This window comes from Salmo trutta, chromosome 10 (assembly GCF_901001165.1).
Source record: "Salmo trutta chromosome 10, fSalTru1.1, whole genome shotgun sequence".
Classification (NCBI taxonomy): Eukaryota; Metazoa; Chordata; class Actinopteri; order Salmoniformes; family Salmonidae; genus Salmo; species Salmo trutta.
The window spans coordinates 38,599,190-38,621,312 of record NC_042966.1 but is presented as its reverse complement, the minus strand read 5'-3'; the positions used below and the strand labels follow the sequence as shown (position 1 = coordinate 38,621,312).

The window sequence follows — 22,123 nt, the reverse complement described above, 5'->3', positions numbered from 1 at the left end:
TTCAACTATTTAACAAATATATTTGGACTCGTTTCACATCCAGACGGAGAAAGAGGCGGTTGAGTTTCTCACCCTTGTTAATAATGGACTCTCCTGATTCCCATGAGAGGTAGCCTAGAACTAGAGATCAGGATCAGTATAGGTGGGGAAATATAGTCATCAATACAACACAAAGTAGTCGCTGAACAGGTTGGAAACAATGTATTGCAGAAAGGCTAAATGCAAGATGGCCAGAAGGAAAGAGACACAACAACCTGCTCTGAGCCATGGAGGTTGTTAAGGCTACCGTTATGATAATGTACACAAACAGGCGTACACAGACAAACACAGGGACACACCTAAGGGGAGGTGTTTATATTTACTTTGTACAGCTACAGGTGGGCCGATTTCATTCTAATAGGCACGGCTGTTGTTGCACCTGTACCAGTCTCTGCTCAGGTTCTTCCCTACACACAGGAAGCAGCCTCACACAGAGGTAGACCGACTCCAGACTACTTTTGTAACAGGTATGAAACAACAATGCTCTTTTTATCTCTTTTTCTCTCTTTTTAGTTCATCACAACTTTGCTTTAAAATACGACTGTTTATTATTTAACCCTCGCCCTGTGGAAATTGTACTAACACAATAAAAAAAAATCTGTATTCTCATGAAAACGTCTGTAGCGTCCGAACGATTTGGCCTACGAAGTATTATTGAATGATTAGAAATCTCACGAACACGATGGTGTTCTCCGTTCTGCTCTAGGATGTTCACAAGACTCGTCGGAAAGTTCCCGGGTACCAGTTTTTTAAAAATTATGGAAGTACAGTATATATGGAGATAGTTTAGCACCTAAAATAAGGTGATAAATACTTGTCACATTTTTTTTATGTAGTGTAAAATGTTTCCTTGTCTCTCAGATATAGAACAGGCACTTCAGAACAAACTTCCTTTTGAAAAAGTTTTGGGGACTATCTGTTCCATGTAGTGAATCTGTTATTCAATGCATTTCTATTGGCTAATAGCAGTAATGCCAAATTCAATGTTTCATCCAATATTTTTTTTATATATATCTTTTGATACTTGAAGGGGTCTTAAAATTCTAACTCAAATAGCCAAATAATCCTTGCTATGACCATCTTAAAACAATTCCATACTGTATGTTAGTTTAGAACCCCACTCCCCTCCCCCAGCTTAGACAGGGCTTACACTCCAGAGGGTTAATGGAGAGCCATGCAATTACTAAATAAAACTTATTACATGGAAAATGCCTTAGTAGTCGAATGGCAACTCAAGCCAAAGTATTGGGAGTTGCATAATGAAAACCTAAAGTGTGGTCTTGCACAGGGGATATTTAAAGCATTCAGCTTTACTTAACGTCAAATCAACATCTATTCCACTTTGGTTCAACATAATTGAATTGAAATGACATGGAAACGACGTTGATTCAGCAGGTGTCTTCCCATCTAGCATCAATTCTTTCCGCTGAGATGATGCACAGAATACTGACAGAGCAGAAAATACACATAAATATTGATCTTTCAAACATGGCTCAAGCCAAGAATAAGGGTTTCTTGTTATTAAAAAGTGAAGGTCATCAAGCATGCCTTCCTGAAGTGATAAAGGCCAGGATTCAATCCGATCAGTGGTAGATTTGCGTTATAAAGGCTTGACATTTAAAGGTCCTTTTCAATTCTTCTAACGTCTCTTCTTTCCACGGAGAAAACTAAAAATATACTGAAAGTGTAAATTCTATACGTTTTTTTTTTGGTTTAACAACAGTTTGTCTTACGGTCATCTATTTGTGCTTTAATACTTTTTTCACAAAGAAACTAAACCTAGAAACAGATTAGTGCTAAGACACCAAGTAAGGCTAGAGTTTAAACTGACAACTACGATCTGCTGACAACAACAACAATGGAATACCTGAGACTGATCTAAGGTTTTTAATTACAGACCTACGGTACCATGCATGACTGTTTTTACAAAAAAAAGAGGGGAGTTGTTGACAAGAGTGATAGATTGTTGATCAAAGCTCTGATCTAAATCTTTCATATCTGTGAACTTTAAGTTGTATTAAAGGTTAAAGACGTCCTCCAGAAGTTGTTTTACTTTTACTGTTGAAAACCGATATCCTAAGTATAAATACTGTGAAGTACACATAGTAAAGGGTAAAAAAAAATAATGTTTTGAGCAAAATATTGTTTTTTAGACACAACTGCAAACAATGAGTAGGTCATTCATGGAGTTGGTCTGATGGGAATCTGTGATGTCATCGCCCCCCCCCCCCCCCCCCCTCTGCTTGAGGAACAATACCTGGGATAGGATAAAGTAATCCTTCTAACCCCCCCCCCTTAAAAGATTTAGATGCACTATTGTAAAGTGGTTTTTCCACTGGATATCATAAGGTGAATGCACCAATTTCTAAGTCGCTCTGGATAAGAGCGTCTGCTAAATGACTTAAATGTAAATGAACAATAGAGAACAGAAGAGGAAAGGCCCCTCCCACTTGTGACATGTCATGACTTACCTGAACCACCTATTGAGATGTGCCTTTTTGTTAAGTAGATCAGGTGTTTCAGCTGAAAAGGAGACCGGAGGACCACTAAAATCTACAGTTAGTCTCAGAACATCAGAACCTAAATGGAGTTATCACATCAAGGTACAGTAAAGTACTTTGTCTGAAGTAAATCCTTGCTGGGCTATTGACAGTAATTGCCATTTGATTGTTTGTCACTGAACCATACTAACATACTGGGCCCGTATACATAAATACATCTCAGAGTAGGTCTAGTATCAGTTCCCGTCTGTGTATTCATTTTAATCTAAAATTCAAAAAGCACTCGCACATCTGAGCAATCTTTTGCAGGTGCACGGCAACAGTTGAAACAGGATGAAGGAAAAAGGACGTGTTTAATGCGTCTTATTTATACACTTTCGTAGTGTTTGTGAAATGCATGTTGTTATGTTTGGTAGCACTCATTTCTTTTTCCTTTGCCTCCAACCCCTTTCCATGTGTGGAACGGATGTGGGCGGGGCTAGGTCCACATAGAGGTGCTGTTTTCAGAAAATTCACAAAAGCTCTGACGAAGTCCGTGTGGCCGATACGTAAGCTTATTAAATACCAGTGATACTATCAAGAGCAGTGTCCTTTTTCCTTTATTCATTTTAATCTAAAAGACAACTCTGATCTTAGATCAGCACTTCTACTTTGAGATGCTTTATGAGTATGGGTAGGAAGCTGCTAGTTTGTTTGTGGTCCGAGAGAGCGTTATGAAGTGAAGAGTGTGTCAGTCGATGACACCTAGACGCTGACAGAGCAGAAAAAGACACTGTTTCAAAAGAAATGTGTTGTCTATTGATCTTTCAAAGGATGACACAAGCTATGAATAATACAGTTTTCACATTAACGATAGCAAAGTGACATTTTTTGAGAGGTTCTCGAAGAGATATCGATTCTCAAGAGGCAATACTGTTGTGTAAACTTGCGAAATTATCACGTCTCGAAGCATTACCTTGGGAGGTCGCGCACAACACTCGCCCAACAGTTGCTCCCCTGAGCAATGCAATGTAAACACAATTGTCTCATTGAACTCCAAGTCAAACTACGTAAGTCAACATTTTTGAGATAGTAGATCATACAAATAGAATATTTTTTTTTCATTTGTAACATTGTGTGGTGATTATAGAGGTTGCACCACAGGCCACAGAGTGGTGTGGGGGAAATTGTTTTCCTGGGGGCCCAGAGATCTTTCTGATCTGGTAGGCTTACCTAACCGGGTATAATTCTTGGAAAGACATAGTATTAAAAGCAGCTATAAAACATGGTTTTACTATATGTGGGCTATGATGGGACCAGGGGAAGAACTCCTGGCCCTAGGGAGAATGAAAACCTAAAAATCCTGTCAAACAAATCATGAGGTGAATCAGTCTAAACCACAATACTTTGTCTCTCTTTTCAACACTTTTGTGTCAATATTTTTTATTAATACAAATCAAAAGTGCTGGGGCAAAACGCCAGCTTGCCACACATTTCCCGGCGGCAACGTGGATAGATGGAAATTCCCACACAATGCTATAAATGAAGAAACATAGCCTACAGTATATGTATGATCTTCAACAGGGCTACCCAACTCCTCTTCCTGGAGATCTATTGTCCTGTAGATTTTCAGTCCAACGCTCTTCCTGGAGATCTATGGTCCTGTAGATTTTCAGTCCAACCCTCTTCCTGGAGATCTACCGTCCTGTAGGTTTTCAGTCCAACCCTCTTCCTGGAGATCTACTGTCCTGTAGGTTTTCAGTCCAACCCTCTTCCTGGAGATCTACTGTCCTGTCGGTTTTCAGTACAACCCTCTTCCTGGAGATCTATGGTCCTGTAGGTTTTCAGTCCAACCCTCTTCCTGGAGATCTACTGTTCTGTCGGTTTTCAGTACAACCCTCTTCCTGGAGATCTATGGTCCTGTAGGTTTTCAGTCCAACCCTCTTCCTGGAGATCCACTGCCCTGTAGGTTTTCAGTCCAAACCTCTTCCTGGAGATCCACTGTCCTGTAGGTTTTCAGTCCAACCCTCTTCCTGGAGATCCACTGCCCTGTAGGTTTTCAGTCCAACCCTCTTCCTGGAGATCCACTGCCCTGTAGGTTTTCAGTCCAAACCTCTTCCTGGAGATCCACTGTCCTGTAGGTTTTCAGTCCAACCCTCTTCCTGGAGATCTACGGTCCTGTAGGTTTTCAGTCCAATATATTGCAGGTGAACTGTGCTGCCATTGGGTGCAAAGGTTTTCAGCACAAACGTACATTATGGAAGGGCACCAGCTTTACGGAATATTACTGCATGCAAGCAAACGGTGTGTGTCCGTGTGTGTGTGTCCGTGTGTGTGTATGCGTGCGTGTGTGCCCGTGTGTGTGTGTGTGCGTTTGTGTCCGTGTGCGTGTGTGCGTGCATTTGTGTCCGTGTGCGTGTGCGTGTGCGTGTGTGTGTATGTGTGTGTGTGTGTGTGTGTGTGTGTGTGTGTGTGTGTGTGTGTGTGTGTCTGCGGATGCATGAGTGTCTCCCTCCCTAGACTGGCGGCCTACAGTAACTAGAGGTGCCTGTGTTCACAAGGACATCTGGGTTGCTTCAGCTATAAATGCATTATCGTAACTGGACAATTATTCAAATAAATGAATGCCTGATTTGATCTCATTTGTTAAACTGATGTCTAACTAACCCTACTGTGCGTGGTGTCTGACAGCAATATCATCTAATTAACATGAAAGGCCAAATGAACGACGAATGAACACTATTTGAGATAAATATCAGACATTCTATACGGTACCCTGCTCTGCCTCTGTGGAAATACCCTGTTATGACTGCATAGAGAACAATGAAAACTGAATAGAACTCAAAGAGAATGTGTGAATCGTAATCTGACCACAGTGTAACTTGATTAAATTAAACTGAAATGAAGACTTTTTACAGTAGGCTACTCATGTTTGATTGCTTGTTTTTTCACCAGCGTGCTGCAAGATTCATGCCTAGACTTCTAGCTTGTGTTTTTCCATATACAGCACTACAGCTGTTTTTATAGATTTGGATTAATACAATTTTTTACTTGGTCATTGAAATCTGAGTAAAAACAAAAAAAAGCATACAACTATTAACATTTGGAGGGAACATAACACTCAGATCTTTGATGTTGTTATGAGATAAACATCCACATGAGACAAGATAGAATTATCCTTATTAAATGCATTAAACATTTTAGGGTTTAAGGCCGGTAGCTATAGAAAATATTACTAGGGAGTCAGCCTATTAACATCCACATGAGACAAAATAGAATTATCCTTATTAAACGCATTAAACATTTAAGGCCGGTACCTGTAGAAAATACTACCAGAGAGTCAGCCTGTTAACATATTTGAAGGGGGCCGTTGGAAGTTTCTTGACAAACTTTCCTTGTTGGAGAAACACTGACCATATTGTCCTGGGAGGCGCGAATCTTAATTAAGTTTGACTGAGGGTGAATTCCAAATGGCAACCCTTTAACTATATACTGCAGTACCCATAGGGCTCTGGTCTAAAGTAGTGCACTATACAGGGAATAGGGTGCCATTTGGGACGTATAAGGGGGTCATGTGTTGAGATATACTTAGGACTGGTCACCACGTTGCGTCGCTAGGGGCTAAGAGCCTCTGGTTTTGGTGCACTGTGTCTACACTGCACACCAGTGGTCTGAAGCATTAAGATCCTCATCGGCATAAAGTAGGCCTTAAATCAAGCATTAAGATCCTCATCGGCATAAAGTAGGCCTTAAATTAAGCATTAAGATCCTCATCGGCATAAAGTAGGCCTTAAATCAAGCATTAAGATCCTCATCGGCATAAAGTAGGCCTTAAATCAAGACGTCAGTTGTGTTAATTAACACAATTAAGATTGTGTGGTTTATTTTCAATTGGAACATCTTAAAACATGCTTCCTTTTAGGCTAAGTTAGCAATAATACATACTGTATTAGTGCTGTAATCCAGAGTTTTATGACCAGTGAAATGTCATTAAAGTGAGGGTTATTCTACTGTATAACGTAAACAGATTAACAGTAGGAGGATTTACTTTCACAAGAAAGCAGCTATGGTAATGTGGAGATGATTCACAGACATACAGTAGGGCTTTCCATTCAAGAATATATATATATATATAGATTTTTTTTTACAATACAAAACATCCACATACAAACGACAACATACAGACGCGCACAAACATCCACAATGTCACCCCTGCCCAGACCATCACATTCAAGAATATATTATTTTCTGAATAACAACATTATAGAGAAAAAAGCATAACGTTTTGTTTCCTGTTTTCATTTAAAGATATATTTGCATTTTTGGAGAAGGAGGGGGTTATGGGAACTTAGTAGAACCTTTTTTTCTGTGATCTCATACACTGAGTTCTATATTCTGGCAACATGGGGAAACATCTTTAGCCAACAGGAAGCGGAGTTTGAGACCAGAGAGTCTAGTGAACTCAGTCAGATAACGTCAAACCACATTTGTTTTGGACAGACGATAGGAGAGGATTGATTGCACACAGACGGAGAAAGGAAAGATGCTTTCAAGGGGGGGGTGTGTGTGTGTGTGTGTGTGTGTGCGCCTGCCTGCCTGCCTGCCTGCCTGCCTGCGTGCGTGTGTGTGTGTGTTTGTGTGTGCCTGCCTGCCTGCCTGCCTGCCTGCCTGCCTGCGTGCGTGCGTGTGTGTGTGTTTGTATGTGCGTGCCTGCCTCCCTGCCTGCCTGCGTGCGTGCGTGCCTGCCTTCCTGCCTGCGTGCGTGCGTGCATGTGTGCGTGTGTGTGTGTTTGTGAGTAGGGAGGATGCTCTCAGTGGTTTGGCTGTGATGGATCCTTTCTTTGCCCGTGATCACACGGTGAGAGTGTTCCAGTTTCCACATAGATTTTTCCCCTCAGTCTAACCTAGACCAATTCAGCCCTGTGGTACTTCCTCTACTGGCACAACCTTTTCCCCCACACTCTGGATTCACTCCACCAGATAAAAGTCACTTAAACAGTGGGCCATGCACTGCCTTTGCATTCAAAAACCTCATCCATCATGCATTTAGTGTTGCCGGTTTAAGATGAGTACCGAATTATTTGACCAAATTCACTGCAAAGTCAAATTGCTATTGAATTAGTACTCTGAAAGTAGCAGTATTGAATTAGTACTCTGAAAGTAGCACTATTGAATTAGTACTCTGAAAGTAGCACTATTGAATTAGTACTCTGAAAGTAGCACTATTGAACCCACTAACACCTGACTCAAAACATAGCAATCAAATATACAAACAATCAGTGTGTCACAAAGTGTAAACCACAGTTGTTAATGTAGGTGTTGTAAAGTGTTACATGTTTCTCCTTAGATGACCTTGGTAAGACAGAAAATACAAGTTACAGGAAGCCCTACGAGTGGCAGGGCATTATAAACAAACTGCAGTAGGGAGAAGCCCTATGAGTGGCAGGGCATTATAAACAAACTGCAGTAGGGAGAAGCCCAATGAGTGGCAGGGCATTATAAACAAACTGCAGTAGGGAGAAGCCCTATGAGTGGCAGGGCATTATAAACAAACTGCAGTAGGGAGAAGCCCTATGAGTGGCAGGGCATTATAAACAAACTACAGTAGGGAAAGCCCTATGAGTGGCAGGGCATTATAAACAAACGGCAGTAGGGAGAAGCCCTATGAGTGGCAGGGCATTAGAAACAAACGGCAGTAGGGAGAAGCCCTATGAGTGGCAGGGCATTAGAAACAAACGGCAGTAGGGAGAAGCCCTATGAGTGGCAGGGCATTAGAAACAAACGGCAGTAGGGAGAAGCCCTATGAGTGGCAGGGCATTAGAAACAAACGGCAGTAGGGAGAAGCCCTATGAGTGGCAGGGCATTATAAACAAACTGCAGTAGGGAAAGCCCTGTGAGTGTCGCGGCATTAGAAACAAACGGCAGTAGGGGAAAGCCCTATGAGTGGCAGGGCATTATAAACAAACTGCAGTAGGGAGAAGCCCTATGAGTGTCGGGGCATTAGAAACAAACGGCAGTAGGGAAAGCCCTATGAGTGTCGGGGCATTAGAAACAAACAGCAGTAGGGAAAGCCCTATGAGTGTCGGGGCATTAGAAACAAACGGCAGTAGGGAAAGCCCTATGAGTGTCGGGGCATTAGAAACAAACGGCAGTAGGGAAAAAATACAACTCTGCAAAATCAGGCCACATGATCCTTCAAAGTAGCTGAGAACACCACAGAAGATGGATGGGGCCGATAGGGTCTGTTGCCATGGGTTTTTACATCTCTAGGCAACTGCCTCATTATGATAAACTTTATTGATACAGTCCATGGAGCCATGGGAGAAACAAATGGGAATCATAGATAGTAAACAATCCCGGGTTGACGTCTTAAATTGCATATTGAGAGCAGGTCAAAGTCCACCACGCAGCAAACTAAATGGTATAGAAGACTACATATGGAGGAAAGACAAAAGAACACTCACGTTAATAAAATTATGAACAACCCCGTTGCGGAAAAAAATAGGCAATAAAATGCCCTCTCTCTCTCTCTCTCGTCTCAAAGTTTTTACTGTCAAAAAAGAAGGTCCTTAGCTTTCTTTTCTCAATCTAGTTAAGATGTTGCATCTGGGTGAGGACATTCAAGACAGGAGCGGTTGGAGATTGGCTGTGTCCCAAATGGAATAGGGTGCCAATCTGTTTGATACATGGCAGACATTGTTGCTAATTACTTCCTCGGCCCGACAATAACCGTAGTAAAAGCCGGTGGAAAACGGGCAAGCTAGTTGTGGCTAGGTGAACCACATTGAAGAGCCTTTTTGGATAAGTTTTAAAAAGATATGGGTGATAAAGTGGCAGTCACGCTGTATATCATATCCTAATGCATGTATAAAAACATTGGTCAACATAAATCAAACTGTAAAAAAAAAAGTAAAATTGGTATTATTTTCCACTGTGTGTACACATGCAGGATTTTCCATTTCCTAGTCATTCAGTCCAGCTGAAAAGTGGGGAAAACAGACAAGGCAAGGTCAGGGAAAACATGAAAAATAAGCAGTGCCTTCAAGTGCAATTAATATATAAGTGTCAATTCTTACTGAAACTTTCGTATGTTATTCCTTATCATAAGAGAGGGTGGAAAATGTGATGGAATGTAATGAATTCACTGGTGTGTGTGTGTGTGTGTGTGTGTGTGTGTGTGTGTGTGTGTGTGTGTGTGTGTGTGTGTGTGTGTGTGTATTTTTTGGTGTCTGTCTGTGCATGTTGTCTCTCCCTCAAGACACCGTTTTTGGTAGTAAACATTAGACAGAGAAAGACCAAATCTCATCACAACTCAACTGTTCCCTGTCTAAATACAGTTCAATACCAGTGAACCTCAGAGAGAAGTGTCCCAACTCACCATCATGTGGTTTCCAATCGCCGAAACATTCCATCATTATGATGGAATGGCACAACCTCTCCCTATAAGCATTCTCCTCCCTAACACACAAACACCCAACCCAAATCCACTCACTCAAAATTCCAATGACCCACCAATAAACAATGTGGTTGTATCTGGAGGAGTGTGCTGCTGCAAAACTGTTGTCCTTCAAATGCCACAAAATTCAAGTAAATATATGTATTCTGAATGATGGTGAATATGTTTGATTTCAGTGTTCTGGTACATAATTCTCAAATCATAATCTCGGAATCCAGAAACATATCACGGGTTGTCCAACTAATCTAAAGACTACAATTCATAACAGTGACATTTTCAGTGTTATACAGCAGATAATAAACCCCAATAAACATTATTTTCCTGTCTCTCTTCTTCCCAGATCTTACAGGATGAACAACGACTACACAGAGATTAGTCCCTCCGATCCCTCTGTCGACGCCTACACCACTCCCCTGATCGCCGTGAAGGCCGAGATCGGCTACCAGCACAAGAAGCGTCGCTACGTCCGCAAAGATGGCAACTGCAATGTCCTGTTCCGTCATGTTCCTGAGGAGTGGCTCATGTATGTCACCGACATTTTTACTACGCTGGTGGAGATAAGGTGGAGAGTTATGTTCCTCATCTTCACCCTCTCCTACATCCTCTCCTGGCTCTTCTTCGGCATCCTCTACTGGGTGATCGCCCTGGCTAACGGCGACATGAAGGACCCTACTAATGCCCCTTGTATGTACGAGGTGAGGGACTTCACCGCGGCTTTCCTATTCTCACTGGAGACCCAGACCACAATCGGTTATGGTTTTAGAGGTATGTCAGAGAACTGCATGGTGGCAATCATCGTCGTAACCGTGCAGGATGTCATCAGCTGTTTTATTGATACATTTGTCATCGGTATCGCTGTGGCAGAGATGGCATCGACACGGAAACTGACGCAAACGGTAGGCTTCAGCAACTGCGCTGTCATCAACCTGCGAAATGGGCGTTTGTGCCTGTCATGGAGGATCGGGGACTTCCGCCAGCACCACATGGTGGAGGGGATGGCTCGTGCTCAAATCTTCCGCCCCACCATGCACGCCACTGGGAGGGTGGACGTCAACTACAAGGACCTGGAAATCAAACAGAGTGATATCCTTTTAGCCATACCAACCACCATATTCCACATTATTGAGCCCGGTACTCCACTCTACTGCATGAGCCTGGAGGATCTTCGGAAAGACGACTTTGAGCTGGTGGTGTCCTTCACCTACACGGACGACTCGACGGGCATCCTGCACCAGACTCGCACCTCCTACACACCCGACGAGATTCACTGGGGACATCTGTTCCAAGATATGCTGAATGTAAGCCTGAAATACTACAAGGTAGACTACTCCATGTTCCACCACACTGCTAAGGTCCTGGTTCCAGAGGTCAGCGCAGAAGAGTACGATCAAATTAAGCTTCGGCGTTCCCCGCGTCACTCCCCGCGCCACTCCCCGCGCCACTCCCCACGCAACTCCCCGCGCCCCAAGCGCCCAAGCATTAATTGCAAACCCCCGATGGTGACTGTGGAACTGGTAAATGGCACCACAGAACCTGAGGTACATTCAGCCATGGCTGCTACTATCGCAGCAGTTTGCGAGGACCAAGGACATTTGTGTCTTCCAAGGAACCCCATTCTGACGTAGATGTTCTGCTGACATGGCAATACCAACACAATTTCATTGTAACTGGCCAATGGTCATTCAGAAACATGGCCATTGCAGTCTGCCTTTACTATTGTCCAGGCTCTATACACTGAAGTTGCTTTTAAATGCTGAAAAAACAAAGTTGATTGTTTTCATGAAATCTAAGATGAAACCTCAGACTTTTCCACGTACAGTCAATGTGCAGGAAAAACAAATAGAAAGACTAGCAACTAAGAAGTACTGTGGTTTCTAGATAGATGAATGTCTCACCTTTAAACCCCAAATTGTACTTGGGTTTCTTGATAGATGAGTGCCACACCTTTAAACACCGTGGTCTTGTACTTGGGTTTCTTGATAGATGAGTGCCACACCTTTAAACACCGTGGTCTTGTACTTGGGTTTCTTGATAGATGAATTTCTCACCTTTAAACCCCACATTGTGGTTTTGTACTTGGGTTTCTTGATAGATGAATTTCTCACCTTTAAACCCCACATTGTGGTTTTGTACTTGGGTTTCTTGATAGATGAATTTCTCACCCTTAAACGTCGTAGGTCTTGTGAAAAAGCTTAAGCTCAAGTTTTTATTTTCGTATTAAGTCACGTTTTTCATTAGAATCGAGAACGATGCTTGTATCCACTACTTCCTTACCTGTAATTGATTCTGGTGATATCCTGTACATGATTTCATTACGTATGTTGGACTGTGTACCATGGAGCACTGAAGTTGTTACTAACTCCAAAGCCTTTCATCCAAAGCCACTCATCACTGTACCCTCTACATGAGAGTGGGCTGATCTTCCTTAGCTCTTCGGAGATGAAGTCATGAAGTCATTGGGGCGGCAGCATAGCCTAGTGGTTAGAGTGTTGGACTAGTAACCAGAAAGGTTGTAAGTTCAAATCCCCGAGCTGACAAGGTACAAATCTGTTGTTCTGCCCCTGAACAGGCAGTTAACCTGCTGTCAATGAAAATAAGAATTTGTTCTTAACTGACTTACTTACCTTTGTTACATTTTTATTTATCAGGCTATATTGAGACAGCTCTCATTTTACTTGTCTGAAAACTATCGCCTGTGTTTCATGACTGTGTTTTGTTGATTGTACAGAGATAGGTGAAAACGCTTTCCAGTTCTCTGCTCCTTCCGCTTGGAACAAGCTTCAAAAAGGTCCTGAAATTACAGGAGCTCGTCCCTTTAAATTAGTTTAAAGCTAGGTTAAACTCTATGATGTAAAATGAGTTTAAAGCTAGGTTAAACTCTATGATGTAAAATGAGTTTAAAACTAGGTTAAACTCTATGATGGAAAATGAAGTAAGGAGCTGTCAATGTTTTGACTGCTAGTTAAACCACACTTTCCCAAACCATCTTGCTGTTCAATGTGTACATTTTTTTTTAAACTGTAGTGCTTTGTGTTTTATGTTGTAAATGTGTCTGCAACTTTGTGTGCTGCTATTTCAGTCTCGTCTCTCCTAAATATTAACTGGTTTTCATCAAGCTGTCCGCTCAAGAGGAAGCTTTTCACAGCAAGCAGTGCCTGTAATCTGGTTCAGGTTATTAATCAACCTACCAGGGTGTTTACAAACACTACAAGAACAAGATCATCCACATGTATTGATCACATTTTTACTAACACTGTAGAACTTTGTTCTAAAGCTGTGTCCGTACCCGTTGAATGCAGTGATCACAATATAGTGGCTATATCCAGGAAAACCAAAGTTCCAACAGCTGGGCCTAAAATACTGTATAAGAGATCATTCAAAAGATGTTGCTGTGACTCATGTGGATGATGTAAAAACTATCTGTTGGGCTGATGTGATTAATAAGGAGCATCCAGACGTTGCACTTGATGCATTTAGGGAATTGCTTCTTCCAATTATTGATAAACATACATGTGGTAAGAAACTGACAGAACTGTTATGACTCCATGGATGATGAGGAACTGAAAAACGGTATGGTTGAAAGAGATGGGGCACATCTGACTGGCTGACTTACTGAAAATTGAGAAATGATGTGACTAAACTCAACAAAAAGAAGAAGAAACTGTATTATGAAGCCAATATCAATTATATAAAGAATGATGGAAATTAAATGATGGGCATAAAGACAAATAATTTGTACTCCAACAGTGGGCCATCGTACTCATGCATAAAAAACTTGTAATGAAAGAAAAGCAATGCAAGTTAGAATTTTGTAAATTTAGTGTGGGAGAGGTGGAAAAATTATTGTTATTGATCAATGATTACCAACCTCCTGGCATTGACAACTTAGACAGAAAGCTACTGAGAAAGGTAGGTGACTCTATAGCCACTCCTATCTGTCATGTATTTAATCTGAGCCTAGAGGAAAGTCTTTGTCCTCAGGCCTGGAGGGAAGCCAAAGTCATTCCGCTACCCAAGAGTGGTAAAGCGGCCTTTACTGGCTCTGGCAACTCTTAGCAAACTGTTGGAAAAAAATTGTGTTTAACCAAATACAATGCTATTTCTCTGTAAACAAATTAACAAGATACTTTCAGCCTGCTCATAGAGAAGGGCACTCAACATGTACTGCACTGACACAAATTACTAATGATTGGTTGAAACAAATTGATAATAAGAAGATTAGATTTCAGTGCAGCCTTTGATATTACTGACTATAACTTGTTGTTGAGAAAACGTATGCGTTCTGGCTTTTCAACCTCTGCCTTATCGTGGGTTCAGAGCTATCTATCTAACAGAACTCAGAGGGTTTCCTTTAATGGAAGCTTCTCCAATGTCAAACATGTAAAGTGTGGTGTACTGCAGGGCAGCTCTCTAGGCCCTCTACACTTTTCTATTTTTATCAGTGACCTGCCACTGGTATTAAACAGACCCTGTGTGTCCATGTATGCTGATTCAACCATATACACATCAGCAACCACAGCTAATGAAGTCACTGCAAAGAGTTGCAGTCTGTTTTGGAATGGGTGTCCAGTAATAAACTGGTCCTGAACATCTCTTAAACTAAGAGAATTGTATTTGGTACAAATCATTCCATAAGTTCTAGACCTCAGCTGAATCTGGTAATGAATGGTGTGACTGTTGAACAAGTTGAGGAGACTAAATTCCTTGGTTTTACCTTAGATTGTAAACTGTCATGGTCAAAACATATAGATTCAATGGTTGGGGAGATGGGGAGAGGCCTGTCCATAATAAAAATATGCTCTGCTTTTTCAACACCACACTCCAAAAAGCAAGTCCTGCAGGCTCTAGTTTTGTCTTATCTTGATTATTGTCCAGTCATGTGGTCGAGGGCTGCAGGGAAAGACTTAGTTAAGCTGCAACTGACCCAGAACAGAGTGGCAGATCTTGTTCTTTATTGTAATCAGAGGGTTAATATAAATACTATGCATGCCAGTCTCTCTTGGCTAAGAGTTGAGGAGAGACTGACTGCATCAATTCTTATTTTTATAAGAAACATGAATATGTAGAAAATCCTAAATTGTTTACATAGTGAATTTACACAACACACACTTATCCCACCAGACATGCCACCAGGGGTCTTTTCACAGTCCCCAAATCCAGAACAAATTCAAGAAAGCGTACAGTATTACATAGAGCCCTTATTGCTTAGAACTTCCTTCCAACTCATATTTCTCAAATGAACAGCAAACCTGGTTTCAAAAACCAGATCAAGCAACACCTCATGCCTCTCCCCTATTTGACCTAGATAGTTTGTGTATATGCATTGATATGTAGGCTACTTGTGCCTTTAAAAAAATGTATGTATGTATGTAGTTCTGTCCTTGAGCTGTTCTTGTCTATTATTGTTCTGTATTATGTCATGTTTGATGTTTTGTGTGGATCACAGGAAGAGTAGCTGCTGCTTACGCAATAGCCAATGGGGATCCTAATAAAATACCAACAGCCAATGGGGATCCTAATAAAATACCAACAGCCAATGGGGATCCTAATAAAATACCAACAGCCAATGGGGATCCTAATAAAATACCAACAGCCAATGGGGATCCTAATAAAATACCAACAGCCAATGGGGATCCTAATAAAATACCAACAGCCAATGGGGATCCTAATAAAATACTAAATAAAGTAGATTGTTATTATCAATGAGACTAACCTGGTCAAATAAAGGTAAAATAGAGTAAAATACAAATGAACTCATGGACAATTGAAAATGTTTTCACAGGCAACAGTAAGAGCAGGCAGGCATTGTGCACAGGTTAGCCACTTAGAAGGAGTCTGCTAAATGTTATATATTATATATTATTATAGTCCCTTAAAAGGGGACTAACATGGGTCTGGTACAGGTTCCAACCAGCAAATCCGCTTAAAAATGTATCTGTGTACACCGTATATCGAAATGTCTTGCATTCAGCAATAGCCGGAGTTCTCACAGACTTGGGAGTATATCTCTTTAGCTTGTGACTCCGGCTGTGAAATCTGACACTACTTGAAGCTAGGATGTTCCGCCTACCATTTCATTCGTTCTTCTGGACTATCCATCAACCCCTTGCTGAACGCTACATCCCAGCCACTGACAAAGCACATGCCTACAATCCTTGTATCCTAGCGCAGCAGAAGAGAGTTGTTTTGCTGCTCTTGCACAGGGATGGACAACTTAGATGGGGGTGAGGGGGGGGGGATCACTCATCATGCGGGGCCATAGTGGCTCGCAGGTCTGCGTTCGCACATCCACATCCATACCCAGAAAGCCTTTTGGGGGCCCTAAGCAAAATGTTGCATAGCCCTGACTTATGCCATGTTAGTTTCATATCTGAGTGAGAGTGACTTACATAATCAACGGGGGCGGTTAGACTAACTTACCAATCTAAAAACAAATTTGCTGACACGGGCTAATTGAGTGACTGACAATCTGCTGATGCACAACCCCACAAGAAATAATAATAATATTGACATTTATTTGATGGCCTACAAAAGATGGGCCGTGGGCTGCCAGTTGCCCATCCCTGCTCAAGCACATTCAGAGACTGATTTATAGCCAACTTTATCAAATGCTCATATATCATGACTATCAATGATGTCAAGAAGTTTTGTATTACTTCTGTTTGGCATGTCTCTTGATGTAATGACATGACAACTGTGTCTGAGTTTTGTGCCACCCTTCGCCCTGTGTTTGTTCTATGCTGGATGAAGACATAGCTATCCAGTTACTTGCTAACACCAGACACAGATGAAAGTGGAAACCTGTAAGTATCTTTGCCTTAGATGAATAGGGGAACCATCTAATTCTGTTTGCTGACAATCTGCAGTCACATTTTGGCACCAGTAGACTAGTTAACTAGCTATGTAAACAATGCCCCTCTGCGAACATGCTTTCTGTCATGTTGATAACAAGGCTGTAGTTATTTAAATTAGGTAAGAGAATAAGATGTTACCATTGGTGTATTAAAACGAGAGGCTTTTTGTGATGTCACAAAAATGCTGGTGGTAATCGCGCCTCCTGAATCCAAGTGGTTGACATGGGGGAGGGGACCAGTAACTTTATGATTAAACTTTATCAATGTAGAAGCAACAGTCATTTTTCACATTTTAGTCATACTACTTTGATCTGGTGTCATCCAAATATCATCCAATTTCATGAAAAATGTGATTTTGACTGTATGGGACTTTAAAAAACATGTTGTATGTTGCAGCATACACATCAATAAAACGTCCCTATTCCCTACTTTTATCATTTGTACTAGATATAGATATACTGATGATAGTGGTGGTGGTGTTTTGTTGTTGGTAGTTTCATCATTGACAAATCAATCATCAAGGCCCTGTTTTTTTATTTTATTATCTAGCTGAATTCGGCTAGGAAAAAATGCATAGAAATATAACGAATAGAACGGACATCCCTATTCAAGACATTGATTCGTCCACTCCATTCATTATATTTCTAAGCAATTCATTCTAACCGATAGATTAAATATTTAGAAAAACTGGGCTCAGATTGTTGAATATGCAGCATGTAGTAACATTCGTGACTCATGTTATGTTGTTACTTACGGAAGGTATTCAGACCCTTTCACATTTTCCACATTTTGTTACGTTACGGCCTTATTCTAAAATGGGTTAAATAAAAAAATGTCCTCATCAATCTACAGACAATACCCCATAATGACAAAGCGAAATAAGGTTTTTAGAAATTTTTGTAAATGTACATAAAAAATAAAAACCGCAAATACCTTATTTACGTAAGTATTCAGACCCTTTGCTATGAGACCCGAAATTGAGCTCAGGTGCATCCTGTTTCCATTGATCATCCTTGAGATGTTGTTACTTAATATGTTACTGTAGGAACATCAGCATTAAACCAGTCTGTTACTCAGTCTTTAGTTGCAGTAGGTAACCTGTAATTGGGTGTGTAAACTTTTATTTAGGGACATATTGTGATCATTGTGGTGTAAATGCCTGTTAGTCTGGCATTCGTCTTCCAACTGGATACACACCGCAGCCCAGTACCTGGCATTTACAGTACCCAGCTCCGTGTCATTGGTGGCAGTACAGCACATGGCATCTGGTGTGTCTGGTCTATGTCTGTAAGAACAAAGGCACTGAATGACAAGGGAACTTGGACGTGCAGAAAGCTGATCACACTGACTCTGCACATGCCTTTCAGTTGCTTTGATTTTACAGTGATGTTTAATGCAATAATGTCATTGAGGCAGTTTAATGTTTTCTTCAGAGCATAATAAATCTATCAAAAAACAACAGTATTGTCCAAGATATAAAACATGTGGTGTAAATGTACTTGATACGATTGTGATATGTTGTTGTCTCACCTAGCTATCTTAAGATTCATGTACTCACTGTAAGTGACTCTAGATAAGACATCTCTCCATGTTGCTCACTCATACTTCCTCCCCACAGCATCAGAGGAGAGCTCGTGTGGGAGCCAATCATGTTCCAATGTCAGTCTCGTGCTCTCCACCTTGTGGCCCGGAGTGGCATGACTGTCTGTCTGACTCCTGTAGTTGGAAATTGACTGTCTGTCTGACGCCTGTAGTTGTTAATTGACCGTCTGTCTGACTCCTGTAGTTGGAAATTGACTGTCTGTCTGACTCCTGTAGTTGTTAATCGACTGTCTGTCTGACTCCTGTAGTTGGTATTTGACTGTCTGTCTGACTCCTGTAGTTGTTAATTGACTGTCTGTCTGACTCCTGTAGTTGTTAATTGACTGTCTGTCTGACTCCTGTAGTTGTTAATTGACTGTCTGTCTGACTCCTGTAGTTGTTAATTGACTGTCTGTCTGACTCCTGTAGTTGTTAATTGACTGTCTGTCTGACTCCTGTAGTTGGTAATCGACTGTCTGTCTGACTCCTGTAGTTGTTAATTGACTGTCTGTCTGACTCCTGTAGTTGTTAATTGACCGTCTGTCTGACTCCTGTAGTTGTTAATTGACTGTCTGTCTGACTCCTGTAGTTGTTAATTGACTGTCTGTCTGACTCCTGTAGTTGGTAATTGACTGTCTGTCTGACTCCTGTAGTTGTTAATTGACTGTCTGTCTGACTCCTGTAGTTGTTAATTGACCGTCTGTCTGACTCATGTAGTTGTTAATTCACTGTCTGTCTGACTCCTGTAGTTGGAAATTGACTGTCTGTCTGACTCCTGTAGTTGGAAATTGACCGTCTGTCTGACTCCTGTAGTAGTTAATTGACTGTCTGTCTGACTCCTGTAGTTGTTAATTGACTGTCTGTCTGACTCCTGTAGTTGGAAATTGACTGTCTGTCTGACTCCTGTAGTTGGAAATTGACCGTCTGTCTGACTCCTGTAGTTGTTAATTGACTGTCTGTCTGACTCCTGTAGTTGTTAATTGACTGTCTGTCTGACTCCTGTAGTTGTTAATTGATCGTCTATCTGACTCCTGTAGTTGTTAATTGACTGTCTGTCTGACTCCTGTAGTTGTTAATTGATCGTCTGTCTGACTCCTGTAGTTGTTAATTGACTGTCTGTCTGACTCCTGTAGTTGTTAATTGACTGTCTGTCTGACTCCTGTAGTTGTAAACTGGGCATGAAAAGCAAACATATCGTGCGCGCCAACAGCCAACTCAGAACTCATGTTCAGACAGCTAAATATAGGACCTGCTATTATTAGAGCGTAGGCCAGCATCACTGTGGAACCCTTTCAACACCTTGTAGAGACAATGCCCTGAAGAAATTGAGGCTGTTCTGAGGTCAAAAAATTAGGAAGGTGTTCCTAATGTTTTGTACAGTGAGTGTATATTTTCTTGAGAGCACACATGAGGGCCAGGGGTAGACTGGGACAAATATTCAGCCATGGCATTTTATCCAAACCAGCTCACATCACTGAGCCCACATAACATAGGCAGAACACTATAGTACAGCGTTTCTCAACTTTTACTGTACCAGTGACGGTGAAACATGGTCCTCCTCCTTTTTTAACTAGCTCATGTTTAAGACAAATACAACATGTAAAAACCCCACTGGAGTTATGACTCACCACTATAACTGGGCCTCTCTTGCCTCTGTGTTGTGCAGTCTGTCTCTGCATACTCTCTGTTGTCAATGCCTCTGTTCTTCTCCTTGTTCTCCTCTGTTGTCACTTAATATGTCTGTCTGTCTGTCTGTCTGTCTGTCTGTCTGTCTGTCTGTCTGTCTGTCTGTCTGTCTGTCTGTCTGTCTGTCTGTCTGTCTGTCTGTCTGTCTGTCTGTCTGTCTGTCTGTCTGTCTGTCTGTCTGTCTGTCTGTCTGTCTGTCTGTCTGTCATTCTCCTTGTTCTCCTCTGTTGTCACTCTGTCACCAGAAGGCCAGGGGACCACACTGCCTGTGCTGGGCTCAGCAACATACCAGTTGTGAATTAACAAACACATTTATTAGATAAAGAAGAACGATTACTGTTAAATACCTAATAGCTGACCATTGGCTCATAATACCGAATAAAAGCCTAACTACTTATATTGCAAATTAGTGCCTGCATAGCACTTGTTGACATCGGCTGATGTAAAAAAAAAAAAGAAAGGGCTTTATAAATAAAATTGATTGATTGATTGATTGATAGAACCCAAATATCAATAAACTGGCAGTACATGCATCAGTGTCTGTCTCTGTCTTTATTTTCTACCTCCACTGTGCAACAGCAGCAGCTGAGCTGTCTTTTCTGCAAAGCCTAGCATCACTGGGAGCAGAAGACCTGGATCCAAACTGCATGTGCTGAGCCCAGCAACGTTCTAGTTGTGAATCAAAACATATATTAGACAAAGAAGAAAATCACTGAATAATTGCCAATATAAATTGACAATTGGCTTATATTAACTTATAACAGCCTAACTGCTTAATATTGCAAATGGATTCCTGTAATGTGTTCCCCCCTGCCCACTTAGCTAAGTGTTTATTAGGCTACATATACAGTCAAAACATTAAGCAACTGGCAGACTCTCTCTCTCTCTCCATCTCTATGTTTCTTCTTTAGAATTCGATCTTAAACCTTCTGTGTTTATCATAGAACGATGGGACTAGTTTCTGTGGATGCAGATAGATTTCCATCGTTGTGCTTCGTTTGACAGTATCCATATGCGTGTCCTTCTGCCAAGAAGTGACTGGCCCTCCGATGAGCAGATTAACTTTTAGGCGGGACTTTCCATCCTCCAATGGCGTGTTATATGTAATGTAATCCGACACCAGAGTTCACTACATTTCATCCACTCAGAACCTTGCCTTGCTGGTTGAAGAGATTGAGATTCAGAAGCGAACAAACACTGATAAAGAAATGTAAATACACATACTTTTAACAGGATTATTTAGCAATTATTATGCATTAATTCAGTGCAATACATAATCATGTCTAATGTGATGCTAATTAATTTTCAGGCTATTACAGGCAACTTGTCACAGGGGTTGTGAAATGGAGACCAAGACGCAGCGTGGATAGTGCTCATTTTCAAACTTTTAATGACAACACTTGACAAAATAACAAACGACCAACACAGTCCCGTCAGGTACTTAGACTAGAACGGAAAACAACTACCCACAACCCCAAAGGAAAAACAGGCTGCCTAAGTATGGCTTCCAATCAGAGACAACAAAAGACACCTGCCTCTGATTGGAAACCATACCCGGCCGAACATGAAAACCAACACATAGAAATAGACAACTAGAACAAACCAACATAGAAACAGAAAACCCAAAATACATACAAAACAAACCCCCCTGCCACGCCCTGACCATACTACTTTTGCAAATGACCTCTTTCACTGGTCAGGACGTGACACAACTCAGTTAAGAACAAATTCTTATTTAAAATGACGGCCTACACCGGCCAAACCCAGACAACACTGGGCTAATTGTGTGCCGCCCTATGGGAGTCCCATCACAGCCAGATGTGACACAGCCTGGATTTGAACCAGGGACTACAGTGACACCTCTTACACTGAGATGCAGTGTCTTAGACAGCTGCGCCACTCAGTAGCCCATAAATGTTAGTGTCTATCATATGTGTTCCCAGAAGCCCCCCTTCCCTAATTAAGTGTAAATTCACCTACTATTTCACATGCTATACAGCCAAAATATGAACAGGCAGCAGTAGGCA

The 22,123-nt window shown here is 41.4% G+C and overlaps 1 protein-coding gene across 3 annotated transcripts; it reads left to right on the top strand.

The window, feature by feature from the left end:
* Nucleotides 1-300: 300 nt before the first annotated feature.
* Nucleotides 301-12,960, top strand: LOC115201697 (inward rectifier potassium channel 16). Of its 3 annotated transcripts, XM_029765526.1 has the most exons (3): nt 301-506; nt 2,549-2,642; nt 10,316-12,960. In XM_029765526.1, the coding sequence occupies exon 3, from the start codon at nt 10,326-10,328 to the stop codon at nt 11,598-11,600; it is 1,275 nt and encodes a 424-aa protein (XP_029621386.1). In that variant the 5' UTR covers nt 301-506; nt 2,549-2,642; nt 10,316-10,325; the 3' UTR covers nt 11,601-12,960. The 3 variants fall into 3 exon arrangements, with proteins under 3 accessions (XP_029621386.1, XP_029621384.1, XP_029621387.1); XM_029765524.1 differs by lacking the exon at nt 2,549-2,642; XM_029765527.1 differs by lacking the exon at nt 301-506 and having other exon boundaries at nt 2,474-2,642.
* The last annotated feature ends 9,163 nt before the right edge of the window (nt 12,961-22,123 follow it).

Excerpts from the sequence above, each read along its gene's own strand:
- LOC115201697 (XM_029765524.1), top strand. The coding sequence starts at position 10,326 with ATGAACAACGACTACACAGAGATTAGTCCCTCCGATCCCTCTGTCGAC.